This window comes from Triturus cristatus, chromosome 1_2, assembly GCF_964204655.1.
Source record: "Triturus cristatus chromosome 1_2, aTriCri1.1, whole genome shotgun sequence".
NCBI classification, from domain to species: Eukaryota; Metazoa; Chordata; class Amphibia; order Caudata; family Salamandridae; genus Triturus; species Triturus cristatus.
In genome coordinates this window covers 491,553,419-491,577,785 of record NC_140580.1, presented here as the reverse complement: position 1 = coordinate 491,577,785, position 24,367 = coordinate 491,553,419, and the positions used below count along the sequence as shown (strand labels likewise).

General features: G+C 43.6%; 1 protein-coding gene across 1 annotated transcript in view; it reads left to right on the top strand.

Moving 5' to 3' along the window:
• GLRX3 (glutaredoxin 3) overlaps nucleotides 1-24,367 on the top strand; it is a 151,336-nt gene that overhangs the window by 34,376 nt on the left and 92,593 nt on the right. Inside the window, exon 2 of the mRNA XM_085606207.1 lies at nucleotides 13,661-13,769. Within this exon, the coding sequence (XP_085462333.1) occupies nucleotides 13,661-13,769 (109 nt within the window). The remainder of the gene's footprint in view (nucleotides 1-13,660; nucleotides 13,770-24,367) is intronic.

Sequence of the window (24,367 nt, the reverse complement as noted above, 5' to 3'; positions counted from 1 at the left end):
TCATGTGGTCACATGGTTCCCGCTCGCTCCCAACTTCACCCGCCCTTTGTGAGGCTAATTTAACAAAATGGAGGACTCGTCCATTACTGAAAGAACGGAAAACAAACATTTATTAATCATGTGATAATGTATTTTCACTGTTTACCACCCACCTTAATTCTACTTCATGTTAATGGTTAGCATAGCATAAGCAGGAAAGTGGCATTATTTATTAGGATAAAGCAATACCCGTCATGCTTTTTACTACATACACATGCAGCCTTGCCATGCAAACCTTAATTCATTCTATACACAAGATTATTACATTTCCGGTTATTTACGCCTACATTTTGGTTAGTTCATGCATTTTGCAAAACAAACTTCCCACTTGTAGTGTAATTGTGCACATTAATCATTCTAACACTACTTATTGTTCGTACCTATTATAGGGGTGTTCAACTGAGTAGGTTTCTTTCGCAAAATCCTGCTCCATCACCTGTAGTCAAAATACATTTGGAAGTCGATAACATCTATTGCCATTGCAAAAGCAGATAACATCTATTGTCACATTAAACATCCATTTCAAAGGAGAAAAGGGCTTCTTTGAAGAGCCATGCTCCAGCCAAATGAATAGGAAGGCATCGAATAAGAGTGATAACTAAGTCAACAAATGTTAAGCAATGCTATAAGCTCCTTGTTACACGTACAGATGTATGTGTATATATGTTGTATACAAAATCTCTCACGAGCGAGAGCACATGCGCTGATTCAGGCGAGACCTAAAAACAGTTTTCCTACGGTGTTTGTTTTCTTTATGAGCTTCCTTGGGCAGCCAGGCATTGTTTCACGAAAAAATCAAGCAAGTTAACATCATGAGGTAGTCAGTAAAAAAATCGCTGGAATCACAGGACACTTTGGGTTTTGCAGGAAGTTAACAACTGTCGAAATTTCTAAAGCCCAGTGGTCCGATTTATAGGTTTAACCTTTTTGATCCCTAAATCGACCTCACCTTTCACCGATATTTTGTTGTTGACGAATCTTTAAGTTCCTGACTTAAAGCTGCCTTCATATGCAGGGTGAAGAATCTACCCATTTTAGTTTTCTCTGGGATCCGCAGTTGTGTTTATCGGGAGGCATTAATATTAATGACATTTGCCACCAACATTGAGAAAGCCAACATTGGATTGATAATTGGTTGAATGTCATTTGACTGTGTCAATGGTAAATCTTGATTTGAAAAAGTTAACTAGTCCTCTAATTTACTGATCCAGGAGGATTTTCAAGTGAGAAAGATCTTTGGGCGTAAGGGGGGTAGGACTAAGCATTGCTTCTTCAAAGCTTTTCCTCATGGTATTATTTCTTTTGTACAACAGATAGCTAGTCTATGTTAACCATACACATGCATGATGAGAGAAGTTGTTGGCCAAAATAAATCTGCTTCTGCTACAGGATAAGGTTCAGTTTCAATGTTATTTTTTCGGCCCCTGAATGTCATTAGCACATTCTTCTGTAGGGTGTATCATAGACAGCGTGTTTATCTACTCCTCAACTACACAACACTGAGCATTCATTTCATTCAGATTGTGAGCTAAACTCGGGAGTTCCATCTGCTTTAATAACAAATCCTGTATTCTTCTTCTTCAAACAGGCTATTTGGTGAGTCGCTGTTCCATAGAATTTGAATCTTTTATACGTTCTTGCGGGCACAAACTGGAGCTGCAATGCTGATTGTATTTCACTTAATTTATCTCACTGTTTATTATTGTGAACCTTATCATCCAGACCCTTGTGGACCGTTTTTTTAACTCGCCCAACACTGCCTACTTTAACACTTTATATTTTACTGTTTTAAAATGCAGGGAGCATGATTGGAGCATTGTGCTGTCTGCTTCGAACATGGTTTCGGTTCTACTGGACACGGATGTCTCCCTCTCCTTTATTAAGTTTAATGTGCATGATCCTTTTGTCCACTATTCTTTGTTACTATATTCTCAATGGTATAGCTTCGTTGTTTCTGGTTATGGGAAGAGAACCAAGGGTGTTGGTAATTTTGTTAGAATTACTCAGTAGTGATATGCAGAACATTTTAAGAGATTTATCAATTTCAAGATGAAAATGATAACTTCAATACCACTTTAAGCTGAAGTCCACACAGTTCATCAGGTTCCAAGTGAGAAAGAGCCCTCACTAGGCATTGCCACAAAAAGCTCACTTCGCTCTCTAAAAGTTGTCCACCGTAAGCTGTTAAACTTTATTGTAATCTGTTGCTAGAACATACAAAGCACAACAGCAAGGTTTTAACTTAACAAACACTGGCAAAGTCAATAACTCTTGCCTATGCAAGAGCTATTGGCTTTGTCAGTGTGTTTTAGCCCAGTTGTCCTTCACCGGGGCTGCTGTGCAGCATGGCTAAAAGTTAGGGGAATAAAAGTTGTATGAAGTGGCCAGTGTTTGGTAGGGGAGACATACAAGAACTACAGGACAAGAAACGACACATGGAGAAAAGGGGTAGGTTGCCTGCAAACACATGCACTCTTATGGAGTGCTGCAAGTAAAAAAGAAAAAAAGTTCGTCCGATACTGCACGAGCAGTGGAAAGACGCTGCACTAGACAAGGTTTATTTAGGCTATGCTCCAGGGGAAAGACAAACATCTGAAGAGGAAGTGAACCGGCATGTGCTGAACAAAGTGTAACTAGGAAATGAGAGGGACGATGAAGCCAATAAATGGTGCGTAATGGGTGGGTTCTAAGCCTCATGTTGGTACACAAAATATCTCACAAGTGACAGCACATGCATGGTCTCAGACGAGACATAAAAAGGGAGCATTCCAGCTCACTTAACTTTTAACAAGACTTAAACGAAGTCGTTATTTGGATGGCAGCTACCTCTTGAACTTCAGCGCAATGGAAGCTGAATTCATGTATCTTAAAAAAATATACACATACGTAGGCCCCAGGAATCCATGTCAGTAGGCCTCTAACTCCTTGCTCTCTGGAAACTCTGGGCTCTGGGACTAAGGCAGTGTTTATCTCAGACGAAGATCAGTTTTCACACACTTTGCGAGGACTGGGGAATAGCACTCCTATTAATTCGAAGAAACTATGCTCAAAAACATTGGTTTTCAGAGTTTTCGTTGGGTCCTGCATCACTCGTTGTTAATGTGCAGATGGAATTAGGTAGTCCATGAGGCAGGCAGTATAGATGAAGCATAATCTGAGATTGTATCTGGTGCAAGGCACCAATATTTCCTAGGCCATCAGTTTGCTCCATCACAGCGCCCTCAATAAATACAGTTCACATTTCCCACTCTTTGTATGCTGCCCACTTACCTTCTCACCCCTTTTGGGTACTATCCATAGACTGTGGTGCATCGCAAAACTGATCACTCTTTACACGTCACTAAAACCTTTAATACGACTGATGTCTGACACACAAAGTGAACGTGCACTTTGCACAAGAGTCCTATGTGTCTTAATGGTACTTGCACACTTTGCACCTGATACTGCGGATGCAGAGAGTTTTTGCTCTAGAATTTATAGAGCTCACATAGAATGAAACAAATAAAATTGACTTCTATTGATGATGCAACTAAAGGGGAGTTGCCGACAGACTCTATTGATTATAACTTACCTCTTGCCCTGGATGAGGGAGGCAGAAACTCAGAGAGGCAGACAACTTTGGGCTTTCTTGCAGACCGCATACTGGCCTTTACTTACCGAGCCCCTTTCTGCAGGTTCTGTGCAGAGCCTTCCTTGGACTCCTACCAGAACCATGCCCCCAACTTCCATTTCCATTAAAATTGACTTTTACAGACTGTTTCCCATGTCCTGTTAATTTCCTTAAGTGTGGTTTAGACCTACACGTCTTTCTTGTTCTATTGAAAACTCTTGACTGAGCTTCTGCAATTGTATTGCTATTTCTACTCAAACTCTTTTGCCTGATTCCTATTGTCTTCTGTAGATTCACACTATGAGCATTTATGTCATTAAACCTGTATCTGAGAGGTTAGATTGCTAATGCCTAGAAAGGACCAAGCCAAATGGTATTCCAATTATCAGATACTCATGTTATTGTTTTGTATTGTGGCTACAGAGCTGCTTGTATGCCTGATTCTTGTTCGCCTAAAGGTTTTTTTATGCGGCTTGGCTTCCCAGTTGCCATACTGTACATATATAGTCTGATCTAACGAGTAATATACCTGAATCTGATTGCTAATTTGTAATAACCACCCTTGAATTTGGCTACCGATTCCTGGTCCTCATTGTGTAGCCAATTTGGCTGCACTGATAATTTAATATATATCGGCCAGGAAATGCTAACTCTCTTTCCCCTCAGTATTAAGGCAGAAAAGGTTCATTGGAAGGCCAAGACGGCAAGTAAGTAAGTGGTAGTAAATGATCCAGTCTAGGAGTTAAATCCTTGGTAACAGTTGGGCCCAGAATCCAAAGGTCAAAGCGCTGGATCAACTATCCTGCTCAGGCACAAGGCGCACGTGCCTGCGGCCACAGAACTTCAACTACTAACAGCCAGGAAGCACCAGCCCCATTTTACAAGTTCTCCCTCCAATTTCTGAAACCCGGCAGGCGAGGAGAAAGCGATAGTTGGATGCAGGCAAGCAGGGTAGAAGACCAGCGAAACTACAAGACAGAGACCATGTGCATGCATGTCTGATGTAAAACAGGCAGTAGTTTGATTGGCCACTTCCACAGCAAAGCACTGAGGAGTAGCGCATTCAGCGATTATTGTAAACCAGAATAAACAATAAAAGAATACATATCAGCAACAGAATTGAACATCAGGCCCCAATACGACACATTTGCTTAAAATATACTACATAACCCTTCACTGTGCTTCAGCTCCAAAGGAGGTAGAACTTGAAGTAGTAGATGGACGTCTGCTACAGAATGCTGATACTAAATACCCCACCCAGTCTAACAAAAAAATATAAAACTGACATTTTCTGTACTTGCTGACCACGCTCCCACTCGTAGCTAAAGGACCTGGAGGCAGTTTAATTTGCAAACGTATGTCATAGCCATTCATTAATTCATTTCAGTAGCTTGTCTGAAGGCTGTCCCCTACCCTGAACTGTCTTGATGGGTGATTTGTTCTCATTTTAAGCGCTTTTAATGACCTTGTTTTAATCAAGAATATTCTTAAGACTTACTGAACCAGGCTTGTTCTGTAACTCTTATTCCGCTAAGTGCTGTCAGTTTAACTCGCACGAGGTCACATTACATAATGAGAAAAGTAATATGTAGTTGCCCTAGCCCACAAGCTCATGCATTATAAATATAATAATATTCCAGATACAGACCAACCCCAGAACTACCCTACGCAGCACACTCACCTACAGACCTCCCGGACCATGAACCGCATTCGCCGCAACCATCACTGACCTCATCGTGCCCCATGCCTTTGACTCCATGGACTACATACTGCTCGAAGACCTGAATTTCCACCTAAACAACCTCAGCGACCCCAACGCCCTCCCGGAAAACCTCGCCAACATCGGACTGAACAGTTCGTCACCACCCCCACCTACATGGCAGGACACACCCTCGACCCCATCTTTGCAGGAGGGAACAACATCCACTTCAGCCACACTGCGCAACACCTCTGGACGGACCACCACTGTGTACACTTCTCCTTCTCTAAACCCACCGCAAACAAACCTACACCACGCGCCCGCGCACGAATTGGAGCAAGGTCACCGTAGAACATCTCAACTCCACCCTCGACCACACGCCCTCTCCACGACCGACATGAACTCTGCAGCCCACGAACTACACAGATGGATCACCGACGGTGCAGACAATCAACCCCCCCTCTGAAACTCCGACAAACAGCACCCCACGAAAGCCACCTGGATCACCACCGACCTCCGAGAATCCAGACGCACCTGCAGACGTCTGGAGAAACAGCAAACCCTGGAAGCACGGACCAGCTACAAGAACGCCAAGACAGATTACCACCAACGCATCAGATCCACCAAAAGGATCTTCCAGGACAAGATCCTCGCCAAGTCTAGCAACTTCAAGGAGCTCCTTAGCGTCATACAGGAATTCACCAAACCCCCCAGCGAAATCTCAGACATCACACCCTCCCAGGACCTCTGCAACAAACTCAGCTCCTACTTCCTTCTCAAGCTCAAGGCCTGCTACGACAATTTCAACGAACAGATCCCAGACTCCAAAAGCTCTCCTTCCTCCAGCAACACCAGCAGGCCTACCATCTCCACCTGGACCAGTGTCACTACAGAAGACACCGCCACGACCATGAAGAACATCCACTAAGGAGCCCCCACGGAACCCTGCCCGCAGAATATCTTCCTCAGAGCCGACGCCACCGCCATAGCACCCGCACTACGACTCACCATGAACTCCACCTTCGAAACCGGCATGTTCCCCAATGACTGGAAACACGCAGAAGTCAACCCCCTCCCTAAGAAGCCCTCCGCTGACCCGACAGACCTCAAAAACTACAGACCCATCTCTCACCTCCCCTTCGCAGCGAAAGCAACTGAGAAGATTGTTGACATCCAGTTCATTAACTTCATAGAAGCTAACTCCATCCTCTACTCTTCCCAATCCGGATTCCGCAGCAACCACTGCACCAAGACCGCCAGCCTAGCCGCCACAGACCACATCCGCACTCTCCTTGACCAGGATCAAACGGCAACCCTCATCCTACTAGACTTCTGTGCAGCCTTCAACACCGTCTACCACCACACAGTTACCACCAGACTCCACGACGCCGGAATACAGGGAACCGCCCTCGACTGGATCCGCTCTTTCCTCAACGGCCAAACCCAAAGAATCAGACTCCCTCCCTTCCTGTCCGAACCCACAGAGATCAGCTGCGGAGTACCCCAAGGATAATCGCTCAGCCGCACGCTCTTCAACATCTACATGGCCCCCCCTAGCCGCCAATCGATCAATCAATCAATCAATCAATCAAAGCATTTGTAAAGCGCACTACTTACCCGTGAGGGTCTCACGGTGCTAAGGGGGTTGGGAAATGCCATCTTCAGACAGCACGGACTCAGAATAGATTTCTACACCGACGACACTTAGCTCATCCTCTCCCTCACAAAGGAACCCAACACCAACAGACTCAACTTCCAGGAAGGAATGAAAGACTTTGCATCCTGGATGAGCAGCATCTGCCTGAAGCTCACCTCGGAGACGACAAAAGCCCTCGTCTTGGACCCACCCCTACGCATGCGACAGCACCTGGCGGCCCACCGCCCTCGGCATCCCCCTACACCTTCGAACCATGCCCGAGACTTCGCCATCATACTTGACTCATCCCTCACAATGACCCGACTGGTCAACGCCGTCTCCTCCGCGTGTTTCACCACCCTCCACAAGACCTTCAAATGGATCCCCCCCGAATCCAGAAAGACCTTCACCCACGCACTCATAACCAGCAGACTGGACTACGGAAACGCCCTCAACGCCGGAATCAACAAAACCCTGCTCTGAAAACTCCAGACCATCCAGAACACCACTGCCAGACTCGCCCTATGCATCCCTCGACAAGACCACATCACCCAGCACCTATGAGACCTCCCTGGCTCCCCGTTGAGGAGTGGCTTTAAAGCTACTCACTCATGCCTACAAATCCCTCCACAACACCGGACCCCAGTACCTCAATGAAATAGTCTTCTACGCCCTGGCCGAAACCCCTCGCATCCGCAGAGCCAGAACGGGTGAAAGAGCCTACTCTTACATCGCGGCAAAGACCTGGAACGAACTCCCACTCAGTATCAGACGTTCCCCCCACTCTGCATGCCTTCAGGAAGATCCTCAAGACCTGGCTCTTTGGGTAAAGACGCAGCTGCACGATCCCCCCACGCTTTGAGACCCTTGTGGGTAAGTAGCGCGCTTTACAAGTCCCTGATTGATCGATTAATTGATGGATAATAAAATATGAAAAGAAGTTGAAGAGGTGCGAGAGAACCCGTTCTACCGCGGGTTTTATGTTCCAGCGAGTAGAGATACAAAGAAATCAATTCAGCATGCGAGCCTTACTTGACTGAAAGGATTTTAATTAGGTTAATTGTTATAACAATTGGAACTGAAAAATTAGATATATATTTTTCATTGTTATGTTTAAATTTGACTTGTTGCTAATTTGTCGTGCTCTGCGCCCTTAGAGCTGCTTTGGCAGCGTAGTAGTTTATTGATATTTCTTTTAACAATGCATTGTTTGGGGATGAAATAATGGCACCGCAGACTGCTTACCCCTCCACTCATTTAAAAGCCGCCTGGGCTATGGCAGAGCGAGTATTCGAACACGGTCATCAATATTCCTGAGCCCCATTGGGATAACCTTCACGTAGAAGGCAGAACTAGTTCCAGGGTCATCCACGCGCTGGCCTCCCTGCCGATATATCCGTAGTGATGCTTGAGCTGCGCGAGCCTTCTCCTGTCCGGCACTAATTGGTCTTTGCTGACAGCGCATTTGACATGTTACAGAATAACTGTAATAACTTTGTCATTGCCAAACTGCTTTGGACGGGAGTAAGTGACCTAGAGGTGCGAGGCTCCATATCCCAATGTCATCTCTACGACCCTGTGATGTCCCCCTCATCATTCTTTGTCATGATAGCCGCATCTGTCATGGCAAGCTAGCCTGGTCCGGCTCCTGCAGATTTATAAAGAAATATGCTGCATTTTCTGTTTTTTCGTTGCTGTACAGTCTTTAGTTTAAAATATCTTATTACATAAATACAGCCGTTACACAATTCTTGTATCTGGCACAGTCAACTATTTGTGGGCATTTCCTAATTGAGGCGCTAGTAACCTCTTCCATGCCAGGTAACTGTTCGTACTACCGTCCGGTTCCATGGTGCAGTTGGATTCACTATCGGGCGTAGATACCTAATTTTGTTAAAACTCTGTGTTAATTGCTGCAAATTATAAATAAAGGAGCTCTGGCTAGGGTTCTTCAATATTTGATTGTTTCATAGTGTTAAAAAAAGCCTGTATACATGTCTAGTATTGAGTTAACTTGCGCCGCACTGTTCATGCACAAGTTCAAATTCTGGCATGATGTCCTTAATAGCCTACAATTAACGGATACATTGTAGAATTTAGTCATGTTGTGGGTAGATGACAGTTGTTCCAAGGCCAGGTATTCGTTATGATAGGCAGAGTAAAACCCAGGTTTCAGAGGTAAGCAGGGAAATACAAAGTGGATAGATGAGGATAAACTTGGGATGGACAGTAGAAAAAGTGAGGGGTGAAATCCTGCACTTAAGCTTACCCACTGGTAATCGCTCTGAGATGCATTTTTAGCTCGTCCTTATCCTTCAAGACATGTATTGTAGCATTTATATAGCGCTTAGTACTGCTATGTGCAGCACTGAAGCGCTTGCCTACATGAGCAACAAGCTACGCCAGGTAGAGTATGTGGTTGGACTGATGTAGTCTGTGTTTTTTATCCTATGTGATATATGGTTGAGGGATGTTTTTACCTATCAAGAGTTTGATGGAACAAATTGAAGTGTTAAAACTGCCACAGTCAGGGTTCAGTGGTAGTCCTGAAACAGTTTTACACTGTCATTGTTTAACCCGTTGAGTGCTCCCGTTGGCCAACGGCCGTCGCAAGCACTTCCTCGGTAGTGCCGCGCACGTCCGTTCGCCGACGCTGCCCCGTCCACTCTTTCAAACCACGGCGGAATTTCCGCCGCGGTAAATGGGTTAAGTTGTCACAATAGGTGCTGCAGTCCACTAGTGACGTTAAACTTGCAGCTCCTGGGTACACTTCGAACCATATATTAGAGAATTATTTGTAAATTAAATATGCCTATTAAGAGTATACAATTTCATCATGTTGAAAGGAGGAACACAGACACTTTAGAACTGGATAGCAGGGATGAAGTGCACAGGGTTCTACAGCCAGCTAAAAAGATAAAGGCAGACATCTGGGAGTACACCACACACAAGATGGCAATTCCTACAGTTTTCATGTCGTGCGTAATGACCCTTGAGGTGAGATTATAATCTTATTGGATGTGTCGCTTAGCAGTGTGACGGATGAAAAGGTGTGAGAGAGAGACTCGCATTTTATCGTTTTTTTTGTAAGTTGGCATCTTTGAGCAGCTCTAAACACCTTTGTATGATATTTCTTATGATCAGTGTCTACTCAGCTGGTTACGGCACTGGGTTGTCTGGTAGCTAGTTCCAGGGCTTGGCTTCTTTGGATTTCTTATGGTAAGGTGGCATGATAATCTGTGGTGCAAGGCTTAAGCACAGTGTTCCGTTTTGTTTGTATTGCCTTAAAGGAGAGGTCACTTAATATTACGCGTCTACACCCTTTCTCCTCTATAAAAGAGACCCTCCAGGAGCAGAAGTTTTTCAAGATCTTCAAGTTCATGAGTATCTAGTTCAGTCCAGGTTCTCCTTTGGATTCTGGGACTTGTAGTCCTGATCTTGTTGGGGAAGGAATGGACAAGTCCCACAATGGAAAAGGGAAAAAGTGGATGGACTATTCAAGCATTGGCCTGCAAAGCTATGTCAGAGTGTCCCTGTGTAGGGAAGCAAGGTCCTTGTTATTTTACAGCTCCATTACCCTCTATGATAAGGGGTCCATGAGCTGTCCATTCTCCTCTATTGCTTCTCTATTAAGAGAACGGATCTAAGGAGTTAAATAAGTTGACATAAATCGTACCCAGTAAGCAGGCGGCAAGAAGATGTTGTGATAAACCCGTGCCGTGTGGTAAAGGGAGGATAACGAGGCGCTGAAATGGCTAAAATATGTTACGCTCGCCATGCACATCCATTGGTTCAGTTGTCTTTTTCTAGGAGCATCTATGGGATCCTTGGATGCCACTGCTTTCTGAAACTAAACTACAGGGGATCCTTTTGTGCCCTTCTTGCATGGTCCTAGGTGCCTGCCCTTTGACCAACGAAATCCTTGGATTTTCACCCTTGAGCATTTATGGGCCTACTGGTTGCTGCTCCTTTGCCCAGATAACACCTGGGACCCCTAGAATATACGCGTGCAGGAGCCTTTGCCCAGGAAAGATTGCGGTGCTTTGGCAGAGCTGTTTGCAAGGGTTTTATACTGACATGCAGTGGAAGGGTCTACATATCCTCACTGGAACACAACATTTAGGGCCTTATGTAGGTGGGCTGGCATTTACCACTTCATAAATACCGAATCATACCGATTCGCTATTTATGAAGTGGTAAATGCAATGTAGGTAATGAGTCGGTAAATATTACTGATTCGGAAAAATTCGGTAATTACCGAATCGGTATTTACCGATTTGGTAATGAGGCATACCTTCCCATTGATGGGAAGGTATGCCTCATTACCGAATCGGTAAATACCGATTCGGTAATGGGGTAGCACATGCAAGGGTGGCAGGGTGTCACATTGACACCCTGTTGCACCCCTGATTCGGCCATGTGTGCACATGTGGCGCACATACATGCCCTAAGGGCATGTATGTCTGCCACATTGCACACTTAAACGTGCACAAAAATGCTTTTTTACACATATTCGTCATTTACCACCGACCTTTAGTTGGTGGTAAATAACGAATCCCCACACCCACCACACACTCCCCCTACATCTCATTTCATGATTCGGTATTTACCGAATCGGTAAATTTACCGATTCGGTAATATTACCGATTCGGTAATATTACCGATTCGGTAAATATCGAATCATGAAATTCTCCCCCTACATATCAAAAGCCAAAATACCGGTCGGTAACTGTATAATTACCGAAAATCGGCCGTTACCGACCGGTATTTGGCTTCCTACATGAGGCCCTTAAAGAGTGATTGTGGGAGCTCTGTTTTTCGAATTGTAAGTTGATGGTGCTACAGGACAAAATTGAGTAGCATAGTTAAAGGTGCTCATTAGGGCTTAGGCTCTGAAACGGTGCTGCAGATAAGGACTGAGTCCCATTGGTAGTACTGTTGGTAAGGGCTATGAAACAATGGGATGATGGTGTTGGAGGTCACTGGCGAACATATGCTGATCAATCTCTGCCCCGCTACACAAGGGACAGTCCAAATTCTACCGCCTGGCAAGTTCCTTCTGTATTGGGGAAGAACCAACTCTACACAGATTTTGGCATTAATTGGCGTCATGTTTGAAGTGTAGCTTCAGTTCTGTGGATGGTAAAGCACCATTCTCTGTTTGGTCAAACCCTGCCTGCTTTTAGAGAATCTCTTAGAAAGCTAGCAAGCATTGGCAAAATCAATAACGAGAGCTATTTGCTTTGCTAATGTTTTTTTTTTAGCTATGTGGCACAGCAGCATGGCTGGTGTGCAGTATAGCTGAAAGTAAAAATGTGCTATGACATGGTCAGCACTGGCCACGTCAATCATAGTGCTGCTTTTTGAAATTCTTTTTCACTTTCAGGCAATGCTGCACAGCAGCTGTCTTGCTGTACAACATGGCTCAAAAACATTAACAAAGCTCTAGTAGTGGAGACCTATTGGCTTTGCCCATAATGTTTTTGGGGTGGGGGAGGGTGCAGCAATGAATAGCATGGACAAAGTGGAAGAGGGAAAGCAACAAAACTGTAGTGGGACGAAGCAAACAAACAGCAGTGCGGAGTGGAACGAGGGGTGAATGGGACAGATGGCCTGCAAGTACTTGTACTGCTAAAACTTAAAAAAAAAAAAAAAGTACCTCTGAAGAGCAGTGGAAGGGACGCACGGGGCAAATAAACAGTACTTTGGCCATGCTCTTTGGGAGGGATAGAACACATTAAGAAGAGAAGCAAGGAAATGACACCGATGATAAAGTCAACCAGTGATATGCAATGGGTGAGCTCTACACAAAATCTAAACAAAGTGTCTCGCAGGCGACCGTGCAAGCGCATCTCAGGCCGGGCCTAAACCATATGGAATGAATACTGCCCTTGGAAGAATGTCAAAACCCATGAAAAACATGACTGAAGTATTTGACAGCAAAGAAAGCCTTATGTTTGAGCAAACTTAACCACAATAAATTAAAGTAGTTGTTGGAGGACAGGTGCAACAAGTGAGAGTGCAAACTGCCCTCAATTATGACCACCGGACTCTGTTCTCGAGAAACTTCCAAAGGTTTTCCTTCCGGTAAATCAGAAGATCAATAAGAGATTCTGCATGAGAACAATGCGGGGGAAATAAACATTCTCTTTTTTAAAAAGTTTTAACTTGCATAGCCTACATGGGCCTAAGTTCCTAGCTTGCATCATACCTTAAGGAAGCCGACCCTTCTGCATATCCATGAGAGTGTGACCAAAATGACACCAATTGTTTACTCCTTTTTTAGCGTGATTTTTGCTCTTCTGAAAAAAAATGTAAGCAGTAGGGGTTCTCATCAAATAAAGGAAGTAGTATGTGATCCTGTGTGATACACCTACTCTTTTTTGCGCAATACGTCATTTAAGTATTTTTTTTGTTTCTCTTCAAAAATGTTCTTTCCACTGAGAGAAAACTAAAGCGGTGTATATACCAGTAAATAGGACGGATAGACAGAGTGAGGGATTTAAGAAAAACGTCCTACCCTCCGCAGATAAAAAGCCCACCACATTTTGCTGCACTTTCTACATGCGTTTGAGTGTCGGTTTTATTTTTAAGATTTAAGGAAATACTTTTCTTGCAGATTAATGTTTGTTGAGATTATTATAATACAGCCTTGTTTATTTTTGTGTTTTGTTAGATCGCTTGTAGTTGTCCATTTTTGGGCACCATGGGCTCCTCAGTGCTCTCAAATGAACGAAGTCATGGCTGTGTTAGCCAAAGAACACTCAAATGTTACATTTGTGAAGGTATGTCTACATTAATTTTACAAAAATAATGTTTATTTAAAATGCCTTGCCAATGACCCTAAGTTGCATACTTATGCCACATCTTTGGAATTATTTTGAAACCTGTTTGTTCAATTTTAGTTATCCGAATTTAAAATTGAGTTGTTAGTTTGTGTTTTATGCCACTTAATTGTTTTTTGCAGTACTAGGTTAACTTTTATAACTTGACAGCACAAACAATTTCAGTCATGTGGCTTCCTTCATGTATCCATGCTCTTGATTCCACTGATCTTCGGTGGTAGGAAATCTAAACTTGCTTTGCCCCTTATACAGCCAGCTATATATTTAAATCTTTCTTTAAATGCAGAATGCCGTTTACCGTCCTAATCACCTGAGTTTCAAGCAGCGTTTGTTGTTTGTTTAGTAAAGTTAACATCAGCGAAGAAGGACACTGCAGGTGTCAGACAGGTCAGGAAAACATTTCCCCAACAGCTTCAGACGCAACTCCACACCCTGGACTTGACAACACTGGCATATATGCACCGATGCACAACCTATGACCCTCTAAGGTGAATGAGGCAGGGGAATGAGAGGCTAATTTTGCATCCTCCCATGTCTCGCACATCAAAAAGCAAACGAGATATGAGACAAGGCCCGTGCTTGTGAATTGCCCTGGCATCGGGGCCCTGATTCCCCGTCTTGCATGGTATGGATAGGACCCAAGATGATTGAAGAGAGAAACTATTATATCAAATGCAAGGACTGGTTTCCCTCTCCAAGGTGTCATGCTTCATCATTGCCTGTCATTGCTTCCCAAAGAAGGCGCTAATGCGGGCAGGCTTCCTGTGTTTGCAGGAAGCCCTTGAGGATTCGAAAAAGTGATAGGAACCATAAAAATCATGGCATCCTCCTCTTAGGAAATTACCCTATTTGGTGAGGGGCCAACAAGATCCATAAAATAGGGGAAATGCTCGGGAGTTATTATGGCTCCTACATCAGACAGGTCAACATGTTTCAGCTGGTGGGGCCCATCCTGGTTCTGTGGCTTTTGTTATGACCAAGGATCCCTGATGGCCAATGCACTAAACCTGCATGCAATTTAACATTCAGCAGTCACACACACAATATACCACGTCTTCTCTTCCTGCGGTACATGACTTTGCCCTCCACTGAACCAAGCCTAAAATGTTGGTAGACTTCTTGCACTCTACATCGTCATTTGTAACGTTATTACTTTCCTTAGATTCACTATTGGAACCTGTTTGTCTGGCTGAGATTGCGCTGTCTGGCCGAGTGGTGTACAGACAAAATTCCGGACACCATAGTCCTTCTGCGTGTACACCAAACTTTTATACTCACACGGGAGAAGCCTGGTGGTTCATACTTTATCCTCTAAATTTACACACCATGTGTTCCATTGAGTCTCTCCAGACAGGGAGTCTAAATGTTGCAGCGCCATGGGCCGAAATGTTTTCGATTCGCTCTTCATGCGGCAAATGCTATATGCCTACAAGGTTGCTGTGTCCATACCTTGTGGGGATTGGGTAAGCCAGTGGTTGTAATCCTTCCGGAACACATGAAGAAGCTGTATTCTGATGATGTAACCAATGGCTTGGATGCTTCAAAGCTGATCCTGAAGTGTGACTTGGATTTCAGGGATACTGTGACCAGGCTAATCAGCCCTGATGTAACCCTTCATGCCTGGATCGGTATCCCTGACTTTTCAGGAGATATCCAGGACACTCTGATGGACATGGCCTCTAATGGCCAGTGGTTTGCTTGGAGAGAAGGACGATTCCCTGGAACACTACAAGAATTCAATGGTTGCAGCTCATTTGCTCGATCTGGAATAACCAGTGAGGCAGTTTCACCAGCAATAAAGGAAATCCCAGGACTATTCCAAAGCTTTCAAGTCCTGGCAGTTGCAAGCCTCTTAACCGGTAGAGAGACCTCAGCTGATTTACACCTCTGTTGGATCTAAGGTGGGATCTAAGATTGGATCTAAAATTTGCCTTTATCATCATCAGCAGCTGTTCCAGTTCCTTCTCTCCTCTGCAGGCTCTGCTGTCTCAAAACCCATCTGAGTCCTCCCCCAACCCCTTACTCCACCATCTTCCAGTGGGAGGAGGTTTTCCACTTTTCTATCATTTGGGAGACGATCACAACAGACTGCTGGGTCCTCCAGCTGATCTGCGAAGGCCTCTGCCTACCCTCCTGCCCCACCCTTTGTACACCTCTCCTTGCACTGGGCGGGGTCTCCAGCTGTCGCCTCCATTCTGAAGGCAAGTGCCTTTGCCTTCCAAAAAGGGGGCCATGAAGGTTGCGTCTATAGACAAAAGGAGCACTGGCGTCTCCTCCCTTCTAGATGCAGTCTGAGCCATGTCTTTCTGTGTTTGAATAAGGGGGATTCCAGCATGTCTAGTTCTATTTTCCAATTCTCCTTGCTTATCAGCAGTAGCTGAAGTCCACTTGTAGACAGTCATGCCTCATGTTTTCTCTAGTTGAGAGTCTATATAGTTACATATTTGAGCGACAAGCAGAAATAGGTTCAGTCCCTGGTGCTGGTCATCTTTGACGCATGATCACTCTTCTCCATGACCTGTGCTTTACCATCAAAGCTTAAAAGTCCCACTTCATTGCAACGCAGAGTCTGACCTTCATAGGTGTGGTGCTGACTATGGCCCCCTAAAAGGCCTTTCTTCTACTTAGAGGATGATAGATATTTGAGGGATGAGTTTGAAGTTTCTGACTCCAATGCATCTCCTTGTCCTACAGGTCTTGCGTCTACTTGACCTTGTAGCCTCCTGTATACTGTTTGTTCTGCGTGCCAGATATCACGTGAGGGCCCTTCAGTGGTGCCTGTGATGGTAGTGTCTCGAGCCCCAAGGGAGCTACTTGGCTCAGGTGCAGATATTTTAGTCAGTCGACTTAGACCTGCCCTGGGGGATGGGCCTCTCTAATCTCAAGGTCTTTCTGTTTATCAATCCACAATTGTATGCTACAATGGTCACGGAACACTGCTGCACTGGGCTGGGATCCCCTATTGCACGGCATGATGGTGTGGGACCCTTGGTCTGAGTCAGACCATCTCTGGGATCACCATTCAGCTTCTCTCAAAACACCAACACCGTCCATTATGTAAATAGGCTGTGTGGTGAGGGGTTGTGGACCGTTTATTGAGAGAAGAGTTTCCTATGGAACAGGGTGCAGCAATGAGGACTTTTTCCTTTAACCACCGATCTGTCAGTTTCCCTCAGTGTGAGTGGCTGCCTTTGGACACCTTTTGATGGAGGACCTCAAGTGGCACATAATCCTTGAACTGATGGAGGTGATCTTCTACAAATTGCTGTGTCCACCTGTGGACCTCCTTGCAGGAGTTCAGAATAGAAAATGCCCTATTTTAAATCATTTACTTATTTTGATTGGTTCCCTGGGGGATGCTTTCATGTTCTGGTCTCAGGGCCTGCGGTATGTGTTTCAGTTGATTCCACTTCTGGCAAAATTCCTGCAGACAGAAGTTGCAGTAAAATAGGCACAACTGATTCTCATTGCTCCGACTGTGCAAGGATGATCCGGTGCATCAATCTGTTGGCAGCATTTGGCCACCTTTTCCTTTCCATCAACGTTAAACCTAGTATTGTAGCATGATGGTCATGTCCTTTTATGCCAGTTCTCAAACCCTGTGGGTATGCTTGTGAAGAATGAGCAGTGCCAGCTTAGTGGCATTTTGCCTCACTGACGACGTTGCAGGTGACATCTTGGCTACCTTGAAACTTGTCCCAAAATCAATTTTTGTGGGTAGCTGGGGCAAATTTTTGCATTGGATTTAGTCAGAAGGTTGAATCCTTTTTAAATCGCACCTTTCTGACATCCTGCATTTCACACACTACCTTGCACAGTGCGGCCTGACAGTAGCTACACTCAAGGGTTACCTGATTGCCCTTTTAACTTTCATGTGTCGATCATAGTTGTTTAGGTTGCCTTTTGTGGCACCTTTTCTAAAACATTTGCTTTACTTGCTTCCTCTCACTCTATTCATTATTTTTTTTTTTTTTTTTTTAAAACCTTTATTCATCAAAAATAGGGACACAGCTATTCAGCCGACACTCTATTCATTATTGCTCAGTGCGATCTGAGTCGAGCGTTGACCTTTTTCCATGGCATCCTATTTTGAGCCAATGCATTGTTGTTCTGTTCTCCTTCCTATTTTAAAGCTGTTGTCGTTAGCAATAACTTCAACTTACTGAGGCGTAGAATTTCAGGCCCTCTCATTTCACCCCCCTTACATAATTTTTTCCTCTGATAAGTTGGCCTCTGTACCTGCCCAGCTTTTTTGCCCAAAGTGGTTTTGGCACCTTATTATAATAATAATAATAATAATAATACAGACATTTATAAAGCGCTAACAGCTACCTCCAACAGAGGTGTCCCGTCGCTATAGCAGTAGGTAGCAAGCGAGATGAGAAGAGAAGGCCAAAGAGATTTAATATTGACTAAAGAGCCAGGTCTTTAAGGCCTTTCTGAACATTGGCTCAGATTGGTTTTGGCAGATATTGTTCGGCAGGGAGTTCCAAAGCTTAGTTGCTCCCACTGTAAAGGATCTGCCCTCTAAGCGAGCTTTAACAAAGCGAGGTGTGCATAGCCGGTTCTAAGACTTGGACCTCAATGAGCGGTTTTGTTGGTAGCGGCACAGCCGGTGTTTATGGTAACTAGGGCATTTGCCATGTATTGCCCGAAACTCCAGAGTTAAAGCCTTAAACTCAATCCTTCTTGCTACCGGCTGCCAGAGGAGCTGTCTTATATGCAGAGAGATAGGATGACGAAACGGTACACGTCTAATCCATCTCGCATCCGCATTCTATACCATCTGCAGTCTTCTGACTAGGTACGCGGGCAAACCCAGTTATAGGCTGTTAGCATAGTCCATCCTAGATGTCACTGTGGCATGGACAATGACTCTGTGACAGTCATCCGGCAGTAGATGTAAAAATGTCCTCAGGCTTCTTAATTTGCTGAAGCATGAGGCTGTCACCTGCCGAATTTGTGCTGTAAAAGAGAGATCTACTTCCCATTTCACGCCCACGTTTTTTGCCGTAGTTGCTGGGGAGTGAAACAGACCCACTTCAGCCAGCCACCAAATACCAGCTGACGGCTACAGAGTCTTGCTGAAGAACATCACTTCTGTCTTCTCTGCATTAAGTTTATTGTTGTTCATCCACTGGGCAATGCCTCTCAAGCAACCCTTAAATCTGGTGAAGGAATCCACATAATGGGCTTTAAAGGAAAGCACCGGCTGGGTATCTTCGGCATATGAAATTGCCTTCACTCCCCAGTTAGCTACGAGTGAGAACAGAGGGGCCAGATATATTTTGAAAAGAAGCAGGCTCAAAGCCAACCCATGTGGTACCCCACACCATAGTTGTTTGGACTCCGACTGGTGGGGTTGACGGCGCGACCTTCTGCGTACGATTTTTAAGGAAGGATTTCAGCCAGGTGAGTACCACCCACCAATTCCTATTGCTTGGAGACTGTACCAGGATTTGGTGGTTCACCGTATCGAACGCTGCGGATAAGTCTAGGCGCACCAGCATAGCTGAAGATCCAATGTCCACAGACATTCTAACTGATTCTGCCACCTCCAACAGTGCAGGCCCTGTACTGAAGCCAGTCCGAAAGCCGGACTGTGTATCATGCAACATGTCATGGCTCTCAAAGTTAGCCTACTGTCGCTGAACCTTTCTTTCCAGCGTTTTTGCTGGTGCTGGTAATAATTCGACTGGGCGATAGTACGATGTGGACGATATGTGGCCCAGTACATCCATTGTCTCTCTGCGTCATGCCCCAAAGAAGAGGAGAGTTTGTATACACTGAACCCCAGGCTTGCAGTCCCCCCATTAGATCAACCAAACTCAACAGGACAGACTGCATGATTAACTCTTTGTGGACTTTGCAAGAGCGTAGAAAGGCAATCCGGTTACTAAACACACCATTTCACTTTGGGTAATTCTGTTCATCAAGATCTTCTACACCTTGACCTCAGTAGTGCTCTTGTGTCTTCTCCCTTAAGCACATAGGTGCTCTCACCAGAGGCGTTCTGGTAAATGACATGTAGTCAATTCTGCATAGTTTTGCTAATGATTACTTCCAAGACCAAGAAGTTAAAGGAATAGAAGCACACAGTGACAGATACATTTAGCGAGGTCTGTGCCTCAAGAAGTCCTTAGTAAATCAGCACTATTCATTTCGACAACACCGTTTTTCCTCCCCTAATGAGCGAGTGTCTTACATTATATAAGCGGGCATAATGGAATCCCAAGATATGGAAATGTGTTGTGTTGTCATTGTTGCTGCTGTTAATGTGCTGTCTCAGTTCCTCTTAACTCCCTGCTGGTATGCAGAAAAGTATCATGAACAAACATTAGCACACAAGTTAGCGCTTGTACGCTGGCTCTGTGTCGTGAAGTGTGGAGGCAGGATTGAACTGTCAGGTACCCTGAAGACCACCTTTTGGTGCTCAGAAACTATTGCAAGAGTTACCAGCTCCAGCCTGGCACGAGGGGAGAGTCCCACGGTGAGGCATATGCGGTTTGAGTATCCACCAGAAAGAGTGGTGCCTAAAGTAAGTTATTTACTCTAGTAATACCTAGACATGTTTAACAAGAAATGTGTTGAAATAGATATTGACTACGTTTTAATAACCCTCTCAGTCACTCAGATCTTAGGCATGAACACTGGTATTGAAACAAAAACACCATTAAAGTGCTGTTAAACAGCTTCACTACATCATCTGTATTTAAAATAAATTGCATGAACTTTTCCAGCAAGCCTAAAGCAAAGATAGATTTGCAGTTGAATAAAATGCTGTAGTAGGATGCAAGAATATATATATATCTTACTCCAGTCAAGCCCCCCTCCTCCCTCCCCCCCCCCGTTCCTCCAAAAATCCACATATACTAATTTGAGGAAAGTAAAAAAAAAACACAGTACCTGCTGCTGAAACCTCCTTTTACTGTTAAAAAAACGAATGCTATTAATTCAGACCCTAGTGCACCTAAACCTCCATGAATATACTACAGATAAGTTAAGAAACACATTGCTTAGTATGGTGAAGCAAAATGTGTGATATATCCACACACAAGGGTACGCAATCTTGATTAAAAAAAAAGAAAAGAATGTCTTTGTGGTAAGAGGTACAACTGTTAAGAATGAAGTAACAATCTGCCTAGGGCAAATGCAAATCCAGTTTCAATTCAGAAATCTTAACACATGATCCATTCATAATTCTACAAGAATGTGAGTGACGTTCTCACACAAGTCATAAACTCTGTTGAGATCTAGGAGAATGAGAACTGGCTGAACCTTTGCAGAAGATTAATAAATAAATGCATGTTAATCAGCTGTGAAGTTGAGGCCAGTACTAAATCTCCTCTATGCTCATGGGTTTGTTACCAACCACTGTGCTCTAACCACACTTATATGGCCAAGTCTCAGGTGATAGCAGACCTCCTGGTATGCATGCATGATTAATTCTTGTGGATTCGGTATCAGTCATACGTTTACTTGACTTAACTACTGCAATATCCATAGCACCTTTGAGGATGTCACTGATATTTGAGGGGATTGAGAGTGACCTTGATGTGATCGGTTAGTGAGAGAGGTGCTGCTAGTCTCCCAGCAAAGGTAACTTTCTCATTTAGTAAATCTGAAATGCCCAATGACCATTTGCTACCTAGGAGTGATTTTAGGAAAGGGACTTCACTCCCCACAGGAGTCCAAGCACTAATTTGACAGGGTCTTGGGCACTATTACCATACCAGCGCTGCTCTTTTTTTCTATAAATATTTGGAGGTTCAGAGAAGAAAGCATGGAATACCACGGCTGAATTCTAGTCTGCAAATTTCCACTTCAATTGTACATTCTGAGGCCAGGCTACTAGGCAATATTTTCTGTTGCATATTGAGTCGATCACATGAATAGCTATGCTCAAGACAGAATAATATTTCGACTTATCAATACTAATATCAACACGCTATGATGATAGCTATGGGCCCTTACCTTGATCTGAGTCTGGCCAATTGCTGATGAATTGGATGTCTCCCCAGGGATGTTCAGTATAGGTACTGAAGTGTTGGATCCATTTCATATTTCAGGATATACATTAAAGATAAATATACATACAATTAATGTAAATTAAAACACTTTGCATAGTCTGCAATTATCAGGCATAGATTCAGCCCTTCTAAACCTTTGTTTAACTACTTTATTTTAAATCTTTAATTGAATGGCTTCACCATCACTCAGTTTAGCTTTGAATTGTCCTGGAAAGTAGATGGCAGTCGTGGCCATGGTGTCGTTCGTTAGTTCCCGAAGGAAGGCTTTCTTGGACCTATGTTTCGATATATCATGAGCGTTCTTTACAGACCTTGCTCTTGAAGAGACGTCTCTTGTCCTAAAGGTAACTGGAAAAGTGCTTTATTTTTACCTCTTACTGTTCTTTTATTTTCTTATGCAGCACACAGTCTGCAAGCCTAGAGCACCAGAGGCACCATCAGTTAGACCATTTATATAGGCTTACTTCAGTTACAAGATACTTCAAATAATGAAGAACATTTTCATACAGAGAGTCCTAAAGAAATTGTAACCTGGAATACATCGTGCAGCTCAATCTGGCGGCATTACAGTGTGAGATCTGATTTTTAGAAAAGGTTTGCCTTGACTGACATCAATAACTTTTCCTTATTGTTCGGAGAAAATTGTCCACTAAAGTTTTTCAGTGTCCTGAGATCAGCACAAAAGTTAACACTTTGTGCCATAGTAAAACCTCATTTCAACTGGGGTCAATCTCAGTGCAGAATCTCCTATAATGATGCCTTGCTGGTACTATATACTTCTTCAATTTAATTTCATGAATATAAACCCAGACAACCCCCACTGTTCTGTCTCTAATGCCCTGCCAGATTCCTTCTTAATCATTTGTATCTTTGGCAGCCAGCACGTGCTCTCTTGTTGCAATACCATTGATGCATCATGTGGTTCCCTCCCACCCAAAGTGTCTGGTCAAGCTCAGGTAAATATAATTTAACATGTCCATTCTTTAAATTTGAGATCTACAGACCAGGGCTTTTCCAGCCTAATGTTGTTCCACACACAATTATTTTGTAATACACGTTTTTTGTATGTTCTGTAAAATAAACGCCGGGCTATATTGGTGTACAATAAGCCCTTATTCGTGTCCAGCAAGTTTATTTGAAATTCACTTCTACCTGACTTTGTTTTTTGCAACCTCACCCCACTTCATATCCCTCTCAACAATCCGTACCACATACATGAACCTCTCGGCACCTTTCCTTGTTCTCTCCTCAGCAAAAACACCCCGTCTCTTCTCTCGACACACTGTAACAAATTGTCCACATCTCCACATCCAGCGCATTTTCAACCATAGCAAGCCAGATATTGCTATAAGCCAAATACTCACAACCTTCACATCAATAAGTTTTAATCTCCCTTCCATAATCTATTATTTGCTCCTGTGTGAGCTGAAGCGCCCCTCTCCTTTCCCAACGCTCTGTAATTCTATTAATATTTTAATCACAAACTCTTTTGCTACATTCTTTTCATATGTCTTTTTCATCTTCTTGTACACATTTGTCTTGTGATTTCTTTATCGTACCCCGTACTGAAGATTTGGATTTCATCTCTACCACAATGTCTACTATTTTCTTATCATGACATTGCACATTGATCCAATGTCCGTTACTCTCCTATCATCTCAAAATCACAGGGTGCAGGCAACTCTCTTTAAAGTACTAACACAGTGATCACTAGTTTCTATGTCTTTTGGCATCACCTTTTGCTTCTCTATCATAAAATTAACATCAGACCTCTTGATTGCCCATCCTACATGTTGTCAATGTTTCCCAAGGTTATCTATAGCTTTTTCCATAAAAGGAAAGGTTTTCTGTGCATCTGCTCTCGCACCATTCACGATTAACTTTTTTTCCCTACTGCGTCAATAAGCAGTACCATTCAAATGCCCCAGATATTTATTAAACTCTCCTTCCACTCGCACCATGGAATTGGTTGTTCTCCACAGTTTATAAAAAGCATAGTACCGCTACACTGTGCACAAGGTTTAACCAATTAAAAACAAATCAACCCAAAAAAAATTTTTTTAGCATATTACTTGTCAACCAGAACTAGGCTAAAAAACAGTCTACGCTGTGGTTTCTGATACCACACTTAAGTTGACACATGTTTTCTTCCTTTATGACTCCGTTTCAGAATGTGGTTGCCAGGTCCAAACCCTTCAGCCAAGCGCCCCATATCAAGATACGAAGAATGCGTTCTTTCCATTGAATACATGTCCTTAGTGTGGCATTTTCTTATGATTTAAATTACAAAAGTTATTCATCATATCATTGTATTTTCTTTAAACCTAGGACTTCTGGTGGTGTTCTAAAAGTATACACATCTTACTAAATAACTACAAGAACCTAAGATAATCAAGCAAATGTCTAATTAATCTTGGGAGGGAATTTCAAAAGTGTGCCTGCTGAAGGTTGTGTGGTGTTAGCAGCATTTGAGCTGACAATGAAGATTTGTTCTGAATAATCATCTAG